This window comes from Scardinius erythrophthalmus (genome assembly GCF_964197995.2).
Source record: "Scardinius erythrophthalmus genome assembly, chromosome: 25".
Classification (NCBI taxonomy): domain Eukaryota; kingdom Metazoa; phylum Chordata; class Actinopteri; order Cypriniformes; family Leuciscidae; genus Scardinius; species Scardinius erythrophthalmus.
Window position 1 is genome coordinate 1,184,393 of NC_138245.1, and position 16,667 is coordinate 1,201,059.

General features: G+C 40.2%; 1 protein-coding gene across 1 annotated transcript in view; it reads right to left on the reverse strand.

Moving 5' to 3' along the window:
- The window catches only part of syn2b (synapsin IIb), a gene marked incomplete at both ends in the record, with an annotated part of 150,121 nt that extends 133,454 nt beyond the window's left edge, over positions 1-16,667 (reverse strand). The window contains one exon of the mRNA XM_081357887.1: positions 16,327-16,667. Within this exon, the coding sequence (XP_081214013.1) occupies positions 16,327-16,667 (341 nt within the window). The remainder of the gene's footprint in view (positions 1-16,326) is intronic.

Consider the following 16,667-nt stretch of genomic DNA (forward strand, 5'->3'; position numbering starts at 1 on the left):
GCTGGTTCTGTGTGGTTTATGAGGAGATACCGCTGGTTCTGTGTGGTTTATGAGGAGATGCCGCTGGTTCTGTGTTGGTTCTGTGTGGTTTATGAGGAGATGCCGCTGGTTCTGTGTGGTTTATGAGGAGATGCCGCTGGTTCTGTGTGGTTTATGAGGAGATGCCGCTGGTTCTGTGTGGTTTATGAGGAGACACTGCTGGTTCTGTGTGGTTTATGAGGAGATGCCGCTGGTTCTGTGTGGTTTATGAGGAGATGCCGCTGGTTCTGTGTGGTTTATGAGGAGATGCTGCTGGTTCTGTGTTGGTTCTGTGTGGTTTATGAGGAGATGCCGCTGGTTCTGTGTGCTTTATGAGGAGATGCCGCTGGTTCTGTGTGGTTTATGAGGAGATGCCGCTGGTTCTGTGTGGTTTATGAGGAGATGCCGCTGGTTCTGTGTGGTTCATGAGTAGATGCCGCTGGTTCTGTGTGGTTTATGAGTAGATGCTGCTGGTTCTGTGTGGTTTATGAGGAGATGCCGCTGGTTCTGTGTGGTTTAAGAGTAGATGACGCTGGTTCTGTGTGGTTCATGAGTAGATGCCGCTGGTTCTGTGTGGTTTATGAGTAGATGCCGCTGGTTCTGTGTGGTTTATGAGTAGATGCCGCTGGTTCTGTGTGGTTTATGAGGAGATGGCGCTGGTTCTGTGTGGTTTATGAGTAGATGCCGCTGGTTCTGTGTGGTTTATGAGGAGATACCGCTGGTTCTGTGTGGTTTATGAGGAGATGCCGCTGGTTCTGTGTGGTTTATGAGGAGATACCGCTGGTTCTGTGTGGTTTATGAGGAGATGCCGCTGGTTCTGTGTGGTTTATGAGGAGATGCCGCTGGTTCTGTGTGGTTTATGAGGAGATGCCGCTGGTTCTGTGTGGTTTATGAGGAGATGCCGCTGGTTCTGTGTGGTTTATGAGGAGATGCCGCTGGTTCTGTGTGGTTCATGAGTAGATGCCGCTGGTTCTGTGTGGTTTATGAGTAGATGCCGCTGGTTCTGTGTGGTTTATGAGTAGATGCCGCTGGTTCTGTGTGGTTTAAGAGTAGATGCCGCTGGTTCTGTGTGGTTCATGAGTAGATGCCGCTGGTTCTGTGTGGTTTATGAGTAGATGCCGCTGGTTCTGTGTGGTTTATGAGTAGATGCCGCTGGTTCTGTGTGGTTTATGAGGAGATGTCGCTGGTTCTGTGTGGTTTATGAGTAGATGCCGCTGGTTCTGTGTGGTTCATGAGTAGATGCCGCCGGTCCTGTGTGGTTTATGAGGAGATACCGCTGGTTCTGTGTGGTTTATGAGTAGATGCCGCTGGTTCTGTGTGGTTTATGAGTAGATGCCGCTGGTTCTGTGTGGTTTAAGAGTAGATGCCGCTGGTTCTGTGTGGTTCATGAGTAGATGCCGCTGGTTCTGTGTGGTTTATGAGTAGATGCCGCTGGTTCTGTGTGGTTTATGAGTAGATGCCGCTGGTTCTGTGTGGTTTATGAGGAGATGTCGCTGGTTCTGTGTGGTTTATGAGTAGATGCCGCTGGTTCTGTGTGGTTCATGAGTAGATGCCGCCGGTCCTGTGTGGTTTATGAGGAGATACCGCTGGTTCTGTGTGGTTTATGAGGAGATGCCGCTGGTTCTGTGTGGTTTATGAGGAGATACTGCTGGTTCTGTGTGGTTTATGAGGAGATGCCGCTGGTTCTGTGTGGTTTATGAGGAGATACCGCTGGTTCTGTGTGGTTTATGAGGAGATACCGCTGGTTCTGTGTGGTTTATGAGGAGATACTGCTGGTTCTGTGTGGTTTATGAGGAGATGCCGCTGGTTCTGTGTGGTTTATGAGGAGATACCGCTGGTTCTGTGTGGTTTATGAGGAGATACCGCTGGTTCTGTGTGGTTTATGAGGAGATACTGCTGGTTCTGTGTTGGTTCTGTGTGGTTTATGAGGAGATGCCGCTGGTTCTGTGTGGTTTATGAGGAGATGCCGCTGGTCCTGTGTGGTTTATGAGTAGATGCCGCTGGTCCTGTGTGGTTTATGAGGAGATACCGCTGGTTCTGTGTGGTTTATGAGGAGATGCCGCTGGTTCTGTGTGGTTTATGAGGAGATGCCGCTGGTTCTGTGTGGTTTATGAGGAGATACCGCTGGTTCTGTGTGGTTTATGAGGAGATGCCGCTGGTTCTGTGTGGTTTATGAGGAGATGCCGCTGGTTCTGTGTGGTTTATGAGGAGATACCGCTGGTTCTGTGTGGTTTATGAGGAGATGCCGCTGGTTCTGCTTGGTTTATGAGGAGATGCCGCTGGTTCTGTGTGGTTTATGAGGAGATACTGCTGGTTCTGTGTTGGTTCTGTGTGGTTTATGAGGAGATGCCGCTGGTTCTGTGTGGTTTATGAGGAGATGCCGCTGGTTCTGTGTGGTTTATGAGGAGATACCGCTGGTTCTGTGTGGTTTATGAGGAGATACCGCTGGTTCTGTGTGGTTTATGAGGAGATACCGCTGGTTCTGTGTGGTTTATGAGGAGATGCCGCTGGTTCTGTGTGGTTTATGAGGAGATACCGCTGGTTCTGTGTGGTTTATGAGGAGATACCGCTGGTTCTGTGTGGTTTATGAGGAGATACTGCTGGTTCTGTATGGTTTATTTCATATACTGGGTCCTGAGGACTCAAAGACAGAGAGTGAGATTTATGAAATCAGAAGGAAAGATCCTCATCAGTGGAGAGAAGTCGGAGCAGTGGAATATTATCCCAGTGTAAATCAGCTGTTTTCTATGTGAATATAAAGTGTAATGTATTTCTGTGATCAAAGCTGAATGTTCAGCATCATTACTCCAGTCTTCAGTGTCACATGATCCTTCAGAAATCACTCTAATATGAGGATTTGATGATCAGGAAACGTTTCTCATTATTATCAGTTTTGAAAACAGTTTGTATGTTTGTGGAAACTGTGATACATTTTATTTTTCAGGATTCTTTGATGAATAGAAAGTTCAGAAGAACAGGATTTATTTGAAATGAAAATCTTTTAGATTATGTTTACAGTCATTTTGGATCAATTTAATACATCTTTGCTGGTCAAATTACCGATTTCTTAAAATCAAAATCATAATGATGCCAAACGTTTGAATGGCGGTGTACTTGATAAGTTATAGGCCTCTTACATGATTACAGTAGAGTTGGTTTCAAACATCTATTTCAAAACTTAAATGTATAATTTCTGTGTCTCCTCCAATCTAACATTATTTCTACATTCTTTAAGACAAGGGCTGAACCTTGTTCTTGGATGAGAAGTAGGGAAGTTGTGGGAAAGTAGTTTTATAGTTTTATAAAAAATGATAAGCCTACCTGAGAAATATGAGCAAAACCCGTGACAATCAGCAGATATTTCTCACTGATAGTCTTTTGAGAACAGTTTATTAGACCCGTCACACTGAAATATTGAATTTATTATTTTATTTTGTGAGGATCAATACTTTTCTTCAATTTCTTTCCAGTTGACTTGCATGAAGAGTGAGACCGGCAGGATTTCCCCGAGCGCCGCATCAATGATGTGTGAGATCGTTTTACTAATAGGTTGTTTTGAAATGCCAATGTCTTCATTTATCCTCTCTCTCTCTCTCTCTCTCTCTCTCTCTCTCTCTCTCTCTCTCTCTCTCTCTCTCTCTCTCTCTCTCTCTCCATAATGAACATGCATTTCATATCATCAGCTCAGCTGTCTGACAACTATAGGAACAAAAGGAATTCCAACAATATTCGTCATACGCATTCAGATCTTTAATAATAATGTGTTTTTCACTCTTTGAAATCAGAGTAACGCTGGTGAAATCTGACGCTGATGCTCTTTACATGACTTACAACACATGTTGAGAAAGGTTACTGTCACTCATTCCCGTTCCGGAGAGCCGGATCTCTGCCGGATCACGAGTCCCACGAGTCCGGGACAAATGAGGCAGTACCAGATGATAAAACAGAGAAAGCTTTTGAAATTCATAGAACAAAAAAATTAAAGACTCTGTAATTTCTCATTTAAAAAGTAATATCATATTTCCGTCTCCTAAAAGAAAGTGATTCTGAACTGAAACGAGTCGTCAGTTATTCAGTCACAGGTTTGTAACTAATTTGCATAATGCCAGCCTGTGGTGTTGATTGGCTGAGCAGCGTCTCTTAGCTCCGCCCTTAAACACTGTAGTGTATCTGAGACTGGAAGAGTTTGGTTCGTGTTGTTCGTGTCGAGAAGACGCTGTTTTCTGAGATTGATACGGTAAAACCCACGCCATCGTTACTGTTCGTATCACTGTGATCAAGAGCTGAGATTCAGATATGATAATGAGCGTTTGCTTTCTGACCAATCAGAGCAGAGCAGCTCTCAGAGAGGCGGGGTTTAGAGAGACTGAATCTCCGATGGAAGCGTTTCAGACACTGAGAGAAAGAGCTGACGCTGCAGTGGAGATTATGAGGACATTAAAGTGTTTTTGACCTTGGATGAATGTGAAGCTGTTGAAGGAGACGCCAAAAACAACATTAGGAAAATTAAATATAGCATAATAGGGCACTTTAATATGACATAATTAATAAAACATAATCCTTATCAAGCTACAATGTTTTCTATGGGTTTTATAACTTAACATTTGAACAAGCGGCAGTACTGTACTTTTTTTTTTTTTTTAAGGAATTATTTACTTTTTTCATTGCACACATACACTCTTAAAAAAGGTAATTTTTTGGCATTTATGATTCCATGAAGATCCTTTAACATGCCTGGAACCTTTTCATTCCACAAAAGGTTCTTTATTGGAAAAGGATCTTCAGATTTTGAAAATGCTCTTATCATCACTAAGAAAAATGGTTCTTTTAAGAACCGAACAAATGTTCTTTGGGAACCAGAAATGGTTCTTTATGGCTTCAGGAACCTGTATTTTTTTATAATATAGGATAATTATGGCACGTTTTTGACTTCGACTCATCTCCAGCCGTTGATTCTGACTGAGACTTTACAAAGAGCCGTCGTGCAGTTCCTCATTCTCTGAACATTCATCAAACACACATTTATATTTCAGGATTATTTGATAACCATTTAATATCTGGCAGCTTCTGAGAAGAAGGAATGAAAATCAAATGTCCAACATTAGATAGCATGTGTCCTGACAGTAATGAAAGATATTTGTCCAGATTCTGAAGGCTGCTTGTTTTCTGACCTCTTCTTTCTCAGGACGTTCTTCTTTTTCTGCCCGTTTATTTCCCCAGATGGGAAGAAATCATAAGTTTGATAATGCATAATATTATTGTTGCTCATTGTTAGTGTGTATCTAATCACGGTAATGCAAATATAGGATTTCTTCACCTCTCAATGGGAAAATGATTGACATGCTGTGAGATATACAGAACTGCTAAAAATAGATGAATTTGTCTATGCAAATAATTTCAATGCAGAATCTCGATTCTTGATTCATAATGGACTATAGAAAGAATAAAGCACAATCCTCTTTCCACACTGAGCTTGTGCTTTATTTTTAGCCACATGAAAGCTCACAGATCCACGAAGCATTTCTGCTGACAAACACACGAGGCTTGAGTGTGTGTGAGTGTGTGTCCGGACCAGAAAGACTTCAGGTTGTTTGTGTACTAAAGTGCACCGTGTGAGTGTGTGTTATTGCAGCTCGTCTTCTTTAGATATAGGAAAAGCTGTGAGTTCCTTCCACATCCGACGAATGACTGACCATGCAAGCTAACTGAAGCATTATGGGTATTATTTGGTCCGATGGCTCGAGGGCGAGAGCACAACACACAGCGTGATACATGAGAGCTCACACAGGCCCTGATCCACCAGACATGAAGATTATTAATCAGCTGGAATAATACAGTCTATAAACCAGAGTATTAGATTTCATATTAGACAGACGTTTAGTTTAGCGCTCATCAAGCTGGATTTGCTTCAGAGCAAAGAAACATTGGACAAACTGTTTTTGTTTGTTCAAGTTTTTTTTTTTTTATGGAATATTGCAGTGTTTATTATACATGATTTATGAATGAATGAAGACGTCAAACATGCATTTTTTTGAATGCATTCTTGAAGAAATGCATTCTTACGTAGAAGTCTGGTTTTGTATTTCTTATTGTTTGGATCATGCGAGTAACATGAGGCTATATAGATGATAACATCATTTACTGTTCAAATAAAGAAAGTTTTAAAGAAAGTTTGACTTATTTAAACTCAAATGTAGACATTACTGAATGCATGATTTATGATACACTGCAAAAAAGGATTTTTTTTTTCTTCTGTACAAATATAAAACATTCTTAAATCAAGATACATTTACTGGAAAAGCAAAATGACTGAAGATATTAAGTCTTACTTTCTGAGAAAAATTGTTTAAATGAAGTGAGTTTGTGCTTAAAACAGGAAGAAATATCTGTCAGCGAGATCAGAAAAATAATCGTGTTTTCCCTTTGAATTAAGTTTTATTTTTCAGACCCTAGTGATAAACTCACTTTATTTTGATAATTGTTTTTCAGAAAGCAAGACTTATATATCTTCAGACATTTTGCTTCTCCAGTAAATGAATTTTGATTTAAGAATTGTTTTAATTTGTGCTGGAAAACAAGACAAACTCTGAGGAAGAACATCAGTTTTTAACATTTTAAAAAGATTTTTGTGCTGATACATTTTTAAGACAAAAATAATATATGTGGGAATTTAAAATGGACGCTTGACAAAAGGACGTTAGCTGGAATGTAAAAATATTAGCTTATATTGGTCCGATTCATGTGTCGATATTGCCAGATTCATAAAGAGAACGAAGCAGCGATTCAGTCTGTGATCAGCTCAGCTTCAGATCATTCATCACTGACACACATTATAAAGCTGAAAACACTTACAGTAAACTTACTATACTCTCTCTCCAATTCTCACTCAGAAACTGCTAGTATAACAATCATTAATAATTACAAAAAACAGTAAGCATGAACTTTTGTAAGTAGAAAGACTGAAATAGTAAAATAAACTTCGCTAAATCAGTTACAGTACATCACATGCATATAAAACAGTTTGCACACACACAACATATCCTGCTTGTGTATAGAGTTGCACATACACAATGAATAATTCCATATGTGTTACTGTGAAAGCATCCGAAAGTATTCTTGCAATGTTATTTTTTATTCCAGAAACTCGACCAATAGAACATGAAATATAGACAAGAGCACATGCAGTGTTTCAGTAGATTGAACAACAGAGACAGAGACAAGATGCATAGACATTCAAAACATGTGGATAGAAAACATGCGATCAGCTGAGGCGGATCATTCTGATAAGACGTGCATATTAACTATGATGGAAACTCATTTACTGAATAAAACAAAAACCTCAGGTGCCTCAGCGGAGGCTGTGATTGGATAACTGGAGTAACCGGCGGACCAATGGCGTCGCAGCATCTCTAATGTTGGTTTGGTGTTTCTGAAAGAGTGTGTGATCAGAATGATCTGGTGTAATTCCCTCCAAAAGCGTCTCACACACACGAGTGTGTTCCCGAACACCAGCATCCAGTGTTCGAATTGTGTCAAAGCTCTTGGGGGGTCCCCCCCCCCCAAAAAAAAACAAACAAACAAAAAAACGTAATAATATACATATTTTCATTTATTTATTTCATATAATACTATAATTTCATTTACTTAACTTTTAGTGTTTCAGAAGATGTTTTTTCAGCTGAGCATTAACTCTGTGCATAATTGATGAACAAAGACTTTTTTCCACCCAAAAAATATGTAATAATCCGGGTTTTTCCTGGCTCAAAACGAGGCGTAGGTGCTAATATCCCGATCATGTATTTTAATAAGATAATTAAATGTGTATTTTTCGTAGACCATCATATAGCCTACTGTGTTTCGCACAGTATTTTTGCGGGTTGAGCTCGGTACCTCTAGGGGGGTCCGGGGGCATGCCCCCCCGAAAGAAAATTTTGTACATTTTAAAGATAAATTCATTAATCTGGTGCACTTTGAGTCCCCCGAACCTGCTGTTAAAAATAAATAATCCACCCGCCAACCTCCCGAACCTATATGATATTCTCTGATTTAGATATCTGCATCTGATCATCACATTTCAATTATTCAAATTCTCAGTGTTAAGCATGATAATATGATAAAATATCACACTGAAGTAGGCTGATTTAAAATTAAGATTTATTTAAAATAAAAGTTCTTCTTTTGTCAAAATTACATTTCCAGCCTAAACAGAGGCTTTACTCCCTTCAAACTTAAATTGTCAATGTTTCATTACATCACTGTTGGAAAACACTCTTATCAGAATATAATTTTTTTTATCTTTATAAAGGGCATTTCTTTCCCTAATTTTTACTCTCTATACTCTTTCCTTACTCTCAGGGAACTGAGGTTACGTTAGTAACCAAGTACGTTATTTCTTATTTTTTTTTTTTTTTTATATTGAAAATTGTTTTAATCAGGGCATTTGTCCGGTTGGGCAAGTACAATTCTCTTTCACTTGTCCCTTAAAAAACACACGCACGTCCCGGACAAGCGTTAAAGTCGAAATTCTATTCAGATCAGTAAATTATCAAACAATCATAAAAGAAAGAAATATTAATATTATCTTACTGTCATCGTGAGGTGAAAATGAGGATCCACTCTGCCAGACTCTCATGAAAGTGCTTATTTATAGCACGAAATTTATTTCTCGTACCATTTATTCTCCAAAAATAGTTTTTGCGTGCATATGATACGCACTTTATGGCGTGTAATACACACGTACTCCACACCCCTAATCCTACCCAAGGGGTTTGCAGTGCGTATCATTTACAAGCAAAAAAAACAACAACTATTTTTGGCGTATAAATGGCACGATAAATAAAATGTATCTGTTTATAAATTCAACAGTCTGTAAATTCCTTCAGAAAACAGCGTGTGGCGCACTTGAGCGTCTTTTCAGACGCAAATCTAATTTGAATTACTTTCTAATGCAGCGGCAGCGCAATACTTTGATTATATATATATATATATATATATATATATATATATATATATATATATATATATATATATATATATATATATACCTAATAAATTATGTTTCTAGTAGTTTTAATGAAAAACCAGGGGACCCCCCAAGGTAATTTTTTTGGGCCTTATGGGGGGTCCCTTGATGCTTATGGGGGGTCCCGGACCCCCCCAGCCCCCCCTCAATTCGAACACTGCCAGCATCCGAACGCCAGAGAACACGACAGCGTTTACTGTGTTTCGTCTGACGCTCGAGACACACTCGTTTATGTTGGAGGGACAAGAGTCTGATTGCAGGAACTTTTGCACTAATTTCCCAATTTGTCCTCATGAAAACATGAGATGGAAACGTTACTTTATTCACACATGTTTTATGCAATATTCCAATTGTATGCACAAGTTAAAGGCCCACTGAAAACGCACAGCTTTAATTTCCACTGAAACAGGAAGCTAAGGCGGGGCATATTGAATGGCTCCTCCCCCTTTTCAAATAGCCAATAGCGTTTCGTTTCCCTCACAGACTGACAGCACCATGGAAGCGAATCCGAGCGCTGATGATACGCTGGATTCAATAGCAGAGATGTGAATAAACTCTAGCCATTTCATTCTTAAGCAACCGAACACACATCTTGACTTTAACACATATTGCTCTGTGTGTCGACGGCCGCTTTGGCCAGGTGGTGTTTATAGCACAGGGGGCGGAGCTTCAGATTCTAGAGAGCATTTGATTGGACAGAAGATGTGATGAGAAGCGGTGATGTCATAAAAATCCCTTATCCATTTTAGCGGAAGTGAGAGACTGTGAGTTTTGAATGCTTATATCTCCTAAATGTGAATTTTGTCATTGTTTCGGAACACACCAGCTTATTCATAACCTCAAGGCTAACATATTCATACTAAAAGATAAAAAACCTCGAATGGAAACAGTTGTTGAGAGCCAAACAGCAGGTATTTATTCGTCAGTTTGATGACAGTATTTATGTGTTGCAGTTTCTGCTCTGTTATTACAGAAATGAACACGTCAACTGAGTGATCCGTTCAGCACTGACATCAGCTTATGACTCAATGACAGTGTAATATTACTATATCTATTAAGTTTCATCACAATAAGTCATTTAATTTACTGTAATCAGTTAATATCCTCCCAAGCAGGAATCATACATTTTTTAATATTAATATTTTTTGTTAAACAGAGAAAAAATCTGGGTTTTTTATTAAATGATGTAAATAAATTTTGGTGCAAGGTAATGCTGAGAACTAAATCACTAAATCACTATAAGACTATTAAAAAGTCCAGAGTTTCTGGTAATTGCAGCAGTTTTTCATCTGTCAAAGCTGTGAGGGAAATGTAGAGTAAAAGCTCATTAGAGTCGAGAGAAATAAAAGCTCTTGAGCCTTCAGTCATCAATGAGCATCAACAGGCTCATTAAAGCAAACGAGCACAGGACAAATTATAGACGACATCTTTGTTTTATTAGCAAGCGCGCAGGAGTTTCCCCTGAGGCTGGAGGACTGGCCACTTATTATATTTAATATTAATCTGTATTACTGCAGTTTCAGGTGCTCATGTACTTCCAGTTTAGGACTTTTCTAATGAAATTAATTCATTACTTTCAGTGTAATTACAGGCATTGGGTTATGTGTATAATCAATTAAAACTAATTTGACATTATTAAGATTAAAATAGCTTGATTATCCATCATCAAATGTCCCAAATGTTCCCTGACTGTGTATCAGAATCGATCCGTGAGATTAATCAGCAAAGTAATGTAACATTCCAGCATTAAAATAATAACTGCACGCTATTAATCATTAGTAAACAGTTAATTCATCATTTATAAAGCAGTAATAGACATTAATAAGCAGTTTATAAATACGGCTATAAATGCTGCATTCTTGATTTACAAGCATATCTATAATGTGTTTAATAACTGTATTTTCACAATTTAATAATGATCAATTTATCATTTCTAAATGAAGTATTGCATTATTTACAAACCAGTTATTTAGGAGTTGTCAGTGGTTCATATAAGATCACTTAGAAAGTGTAAGTAAATGTAGTAGATTCAGGTAGTAATTAAGCATTTAGTAGTGGTCAGTTCACTATGTTTGTGAGCTCATCTAAAGTGAGGACTAGTTATGCCTTGTAAAACATTTATAAAGGAGATTTAAAGGCTCAGTTATCTTCTGAACAGAAAAGGAAACACACACACTTGGTGATACAGAACATAGAAATATTAACAGCCTTTAAATCTCCTTTATAAATGCTTTACAAGGCATAACTAGTCCTCACTTTAGATGAGCTCACAAACATAGTGAACTGACCACAACTAAATGCTTTATATCTACCTGAATTAACCCTGAATTACAGTAGAAATACATGTTAATAAAGCATTTATTGATCATTAATAAAGTACGAAAATACAGTTATTAAACACATTATAGATATGCTTTTAAATCAAGAATGCAGCATTTATAACTGTATTTATGAACTGCTTATTAATGTCTATTAATGCTTTATAAATGATGAATTAACTGTTTACTGATGCTTAACTAATGATTAATAGCGTGCAGTTATTATAAAGTGTTACCAAAATGTAATTTATCTTTAATGTGTCACTTAGTTGAACTCTCATATATTAACAGATACAAGTTTTGTTTTAGTATATCAGTAAATGTTGAAATGAACATGGACTAAGATTAAATGTTAACAGGTGAAACCTTATAGTAAAGTGTTGCCACAATAAGTATAAATGCTTTCACTGTTATTTGATAATTAATATTTTCACTGCTCAAAGTACCGCAGAATCAATGTGCTAACCCATGTCACTCCTAAAAGCAATATAGTTTTTGCATTAGCTAACCCTATACCCGTAAGCTAAAGAACTAACTTTTCCAGGCATGAAATGAGCTCTGTGTCTGTGTTTGTGCGGATGTTCAGCAGAGCCGGGCTGATTGAGTTAGATGCTGTTAGATAAGGTCAGAAGACATGATTAAATTACACTAGGGTTAATACTCCACGTGTTCAGAGACACAGACTCGGACTCAAGCACACCTGAGCTGAGACGCCACGACCCCTTTACACACACATCAGGTTTAGTCTGAACGATCAGTTGCAGTGACTCACATCTGTGCGACAGACACGATCCTCAGGTGATCATCATATTCAGAACAACAGCACGATTACGAGTGTGAGATTTAAGCACATTATTATAAACTGCTTCAAACACGGCTAATCCCATCGATGTAGAGTTGAAATATACATAAAAACAAGTGCTTTAAAGTTTTACAAACAGACTTTTTCCGTGTTTAAGTGCTATAATCGGGTTCCCGGTGCATCTAGCCCAGAAAACGTGAAAAGTCAACTTGTGTAAACGTTCAACATGATGATGAGATGATCAGTGTAACTCCACGACAACTACAGAAATGTCTCCACTAACATTCAGAAGCTCTTCCTGAGTCTCTCCGTAAGGCTGCACTCGCTACTGGTTATTCTGGGATTCTGGATGAGGGAGATTGGCCTGTTCTGTTATTGCCGGAGTTTCTGAAGCTCGTGTAAAGACTCCGCCCTCTTCTGGACGGAGGCGGAGCTAAAGCTCATTTGCATTTAAAGGGACACACACAAAAACGGCGCGTTTCTGGTATCTGGTATTTTGAGCTAAAATTTCACAGACATTCTGGAGACACACTGATTTATATTACATCTTGTGAAAAGGGGTGTAATACGGCACCTTTAAAGTTCGAAACACAATTGTTTTTTCTCATGCTGTAATCCTCTGTGTTTTAGGACCTGTCTCTTTAAAGCCCCGCCTCTCCGAAAAGAACAGTCTGATAATAGGGTTTGACGTGAAGTGGCTCACTTTGTGGAATTCACTCACTTTGTGCTTTGTTACTTTGCAGATGTTGTTTACATCCACAAACAGCTAAAGTGAGTAAAATAAAAAAAAGAATAATATGTGCATATTAACTCTTTCCCCGCTAATGATGCGAATTTCCATCATTTATGAAACACCGGCATTCCGTATTTTCAGCGTTTTACGGCTGTATTTAAAAAGGCATCTGAAATAGTAAACTAAGTGCAATGTAGTGTTGTAAAAAATAAAGATTTTCTGATTGCCTACATAGCGATACTGAAATATTTGAACCACTTCCAATCCTCAATTCTCACAGAATAGGTATACACGATTCCTGCTTTCTCTCTCTCTCTCATCTCTCCCTCACTCACTCGCTTCATTTGCTCTGGATGAATACTGTTGCTGTTACAGGGCTTGAATATCCGCGAGGGATTGCGCATAATTTCACATATTCCTGCAGATTTCGTGTTGACAGCCAAAGTGCGACACATAAAGCTGCCTCTCAGTACTAAATTGAGTTAATTTTCGCTGCGTATTGCGCTTAAACAGTCAAACACACACAAAATAATGTCAAAATGCCAGGCATGGCGAGTACTGACCTTAACACAGTCAGTTACATTATAAGTGAACGTAAACCGCTGAGAAAGAAAACGCATGTGTGACAGTATAATGAATCCGTGCATTAGGTCTTAAAGTGACAGTAACCTAAAATACCTGCAGTGAAATTATGAGATTATATTAAAAATATCAATTTGGCAGTTTTCCCTATGCAATTGGCCAAAATTGTGGCCAGTGAAAATGCTGATCATTAAACATTAAACAGCATATACTGTAAATCAAAACTGCCTAATGTTACTGAATGAAATGTGGAACACTTGAAGAGGAAATGACGTGAAGCTTTGAGGTGTTGATGGACTTGATCTATGTTTTGATCATCCAGACGAAGGTGAAACACACTCACATTCAAGTGCTGATAAAAGAGAATGAATAAAGCTAGAATACAACCAGAGGCTCTTCTCTTTTCTTTTGTCTTTTTGTTGATATATTGACTGTTTACATATTCATACAACAAAATATTATGGGGCCATGACATTTGTGTGAATATGATCAGTGATGCTGACGCTGGCTGGCAACTCAACAATGAAACGCTGGTGGGGAGGCAGTTAACACACATGTATACACATAAACATAATTGCAGGAAATATCTGTCCCGCATGTCGACATTTTGCTTTCCCAGCAACAACATCATCATCCTCACACACACTCGCACACACTCACACACAGCGCTCAGACGCAAGCCTCGGGCTCGCTGTGCTGATTCACCATGTCTCTTCTCTTTCCTTCAACACATGACTGCCCTCACACACTCTCTCCCGATCCACACAGAGGAGACTCAAGGGCAGAACCGCTCCGTATTCCCACATCCACCGGGGGGGGGGGGGGGGGGGGTAAACTAACATTTACAAAACCACAGATTTCTCACAATTCTTGAGCAAAATCAACAGCACAAGTGCCACAGAATCCTCCAGCAAGAGAACAGCACACAGTCCTGAGGGAAATAAAGCGAGTCTCTCTCAGAGGACTGGACGTGGCAGATCACACACACCGAAGATGGAAGCCGACGGTTATGTAAGCTTCATGTTTGTGTCATCCTCACTCTTCAGCGCCGCACAAGACGCTTTCCAGATCACCCCCAATAATGAAGCTTTCTCACTTAATGCTGGGACGTAAATGCGGGCGATTATGTGAAATGCACAGGGATGGGATGTTAATATAAGAGGTAAACATGATGTCTGTGTCCTCATTCTCTGCTCATCACTCCTGCTGTTTTCTGCTCGCACTGAATACGCAAGCTCAGAAAAAAAGGTACAAAAGCTGACACTGGCGCAGAACCCTTTCAAAAGACATCCATGTGTACCTAAAGAGTGCATATTAGTCCCTGAAAGGCACATATCACTGTCAGAAATAGGGGTACAGCAGGAGTCCATTTCTGTCCCCCAAGGTACAATCTACACTAACGTACCCCATAGGGCTTATTATTGGACCTCAAGGTACATTTATGTATTTTCTGAGAGTGTACCAAAAGATACATATTAGTACCTTTTTAAAGGGTACCGTCCCAGTGACAGCTTTTGCGCCATTTCTTTCTGAGAGTGAACAATCTAAAAACTTGAGTTAGCATGACATCTTTGAAATGCAAACTGAATGCAAAACATTTGCAAAACATTTGCAAGGCTCTAATTAGGCTCGCTTACATTACAGTAAAAGCCCTGGCTTCCTAAGTCAGTCGCATTGAGCCTCACGGGCTTCGCCCAGCGCTGGAAAAATCAATAGCATCCACATTACACACAGTTGGCTTTCCTTTCTTAGAGAGAACGCATGCTGACTCTCCTGGAGAAACGCCGCTGAAATATTCATGTTTGTAATGAGGGGAAGTAAGTTGGGATTCCTCTACTCTGGGTTTTTTACTATGCAAATCCTGTGAATAAATGTCTTCTGTGGCACGCTTGGAGCGCTAAGCTCATTAATGTAATGCACTCCGAACATTCATCAGGTGCAGCTGGACGGGGACTTTCCAAGCCGATCGATCGCAGCACTGGAGTGGAGACTACAGTAGCCGAGACTGGAAGAGGATAGCAGATTCCACACCACAACTATAATGATAACGACACAGAGGAACTAAAGATTGCAAAAGATGGAAACACTTCCAGCAGCCTAACCCTTCATCATCAGTGTCAAGTCAAGTCTCCTTTATTTAAATAGCGCTTTTTGCAGCACAGATTGCATCAATGCAGCTTTACAGAGGAAAATAATGCAACAAAGTTTGTTGTCAGTGATGCAGGAGAATCTAAAATCTTAATAATCTTAATAAAAGCTTGAGATTGTGATGTAGAGAGTAGCTCTAGTGCTCAATCTGCATCGTGACTGACGGTGCTGTAAATCAAGCCTGTTTGCTTAAGAGGCGTATCAGGCATTCAAGGTGCCAATCGACTTCTGACTGGAATCTTTTGTGAAGAAAACCCTAAACTGAGATTAAAACGTGTCGTGAAGCTCTGAAACGAGCATGGGCGAGTAACGTGAGCACTGATTCATGCATGCAGTGTTGCACAGCCAATCGATCGCAGCACTAGAGTGAAGGCTATAGTAACAGTGACTGTACAGATGGGGATTTCATAACCAGCAATTAGGACTGCAAAAACATGATCAACCACACTTCCAGTTCCAGCAGCCGAACCTCTCGTCATCAGGGATGCATCTCAAACACAACCCAGGATGATCTCGATAAAAGGAGATCGAAACTCTGCGTTGTGACGAACAGTGTTGTTAATCAAGCACTGTTTAAATAAAGGACTTCTGACTGGAATCAGCCCGGTTTGGTGAAGAAGACCCGACACTGAGATCAAAACAAGCATGGGCGAGTGACGTGCGCACGGATTCATGCACAGTCAACAAGTGTGGTTCAACTCACCAGTCGTGCTGCGGCTCGTCGATGACCAGGAGGATCCGGAACCTGCGCGCCGCCGCTGACGGGCTCTGCTCCACCAGTCCCGCTGACGCCGCGGTCTGCTTGACGGCGTTGGTGATGGAGCTGAAGAAGCCGGAGCCGGTGGAGCCGGTGGAGCCGGTGGAGCCGGTGGACTGGGCCGCTGGAGGCGCGGGGGGGGACTGGGCTGATGGAGTCGGAGTCGGGGTCGGGCCGCTGGGAGGAGGAGGAGGAGGAGGATCGGGACGCTGGAGATCCGACATGTATCCGTTGGGAAGGTTCGCGATGAAGCTGCTGTCGGAGAGACGACGGCGGAGGAAGTTCAT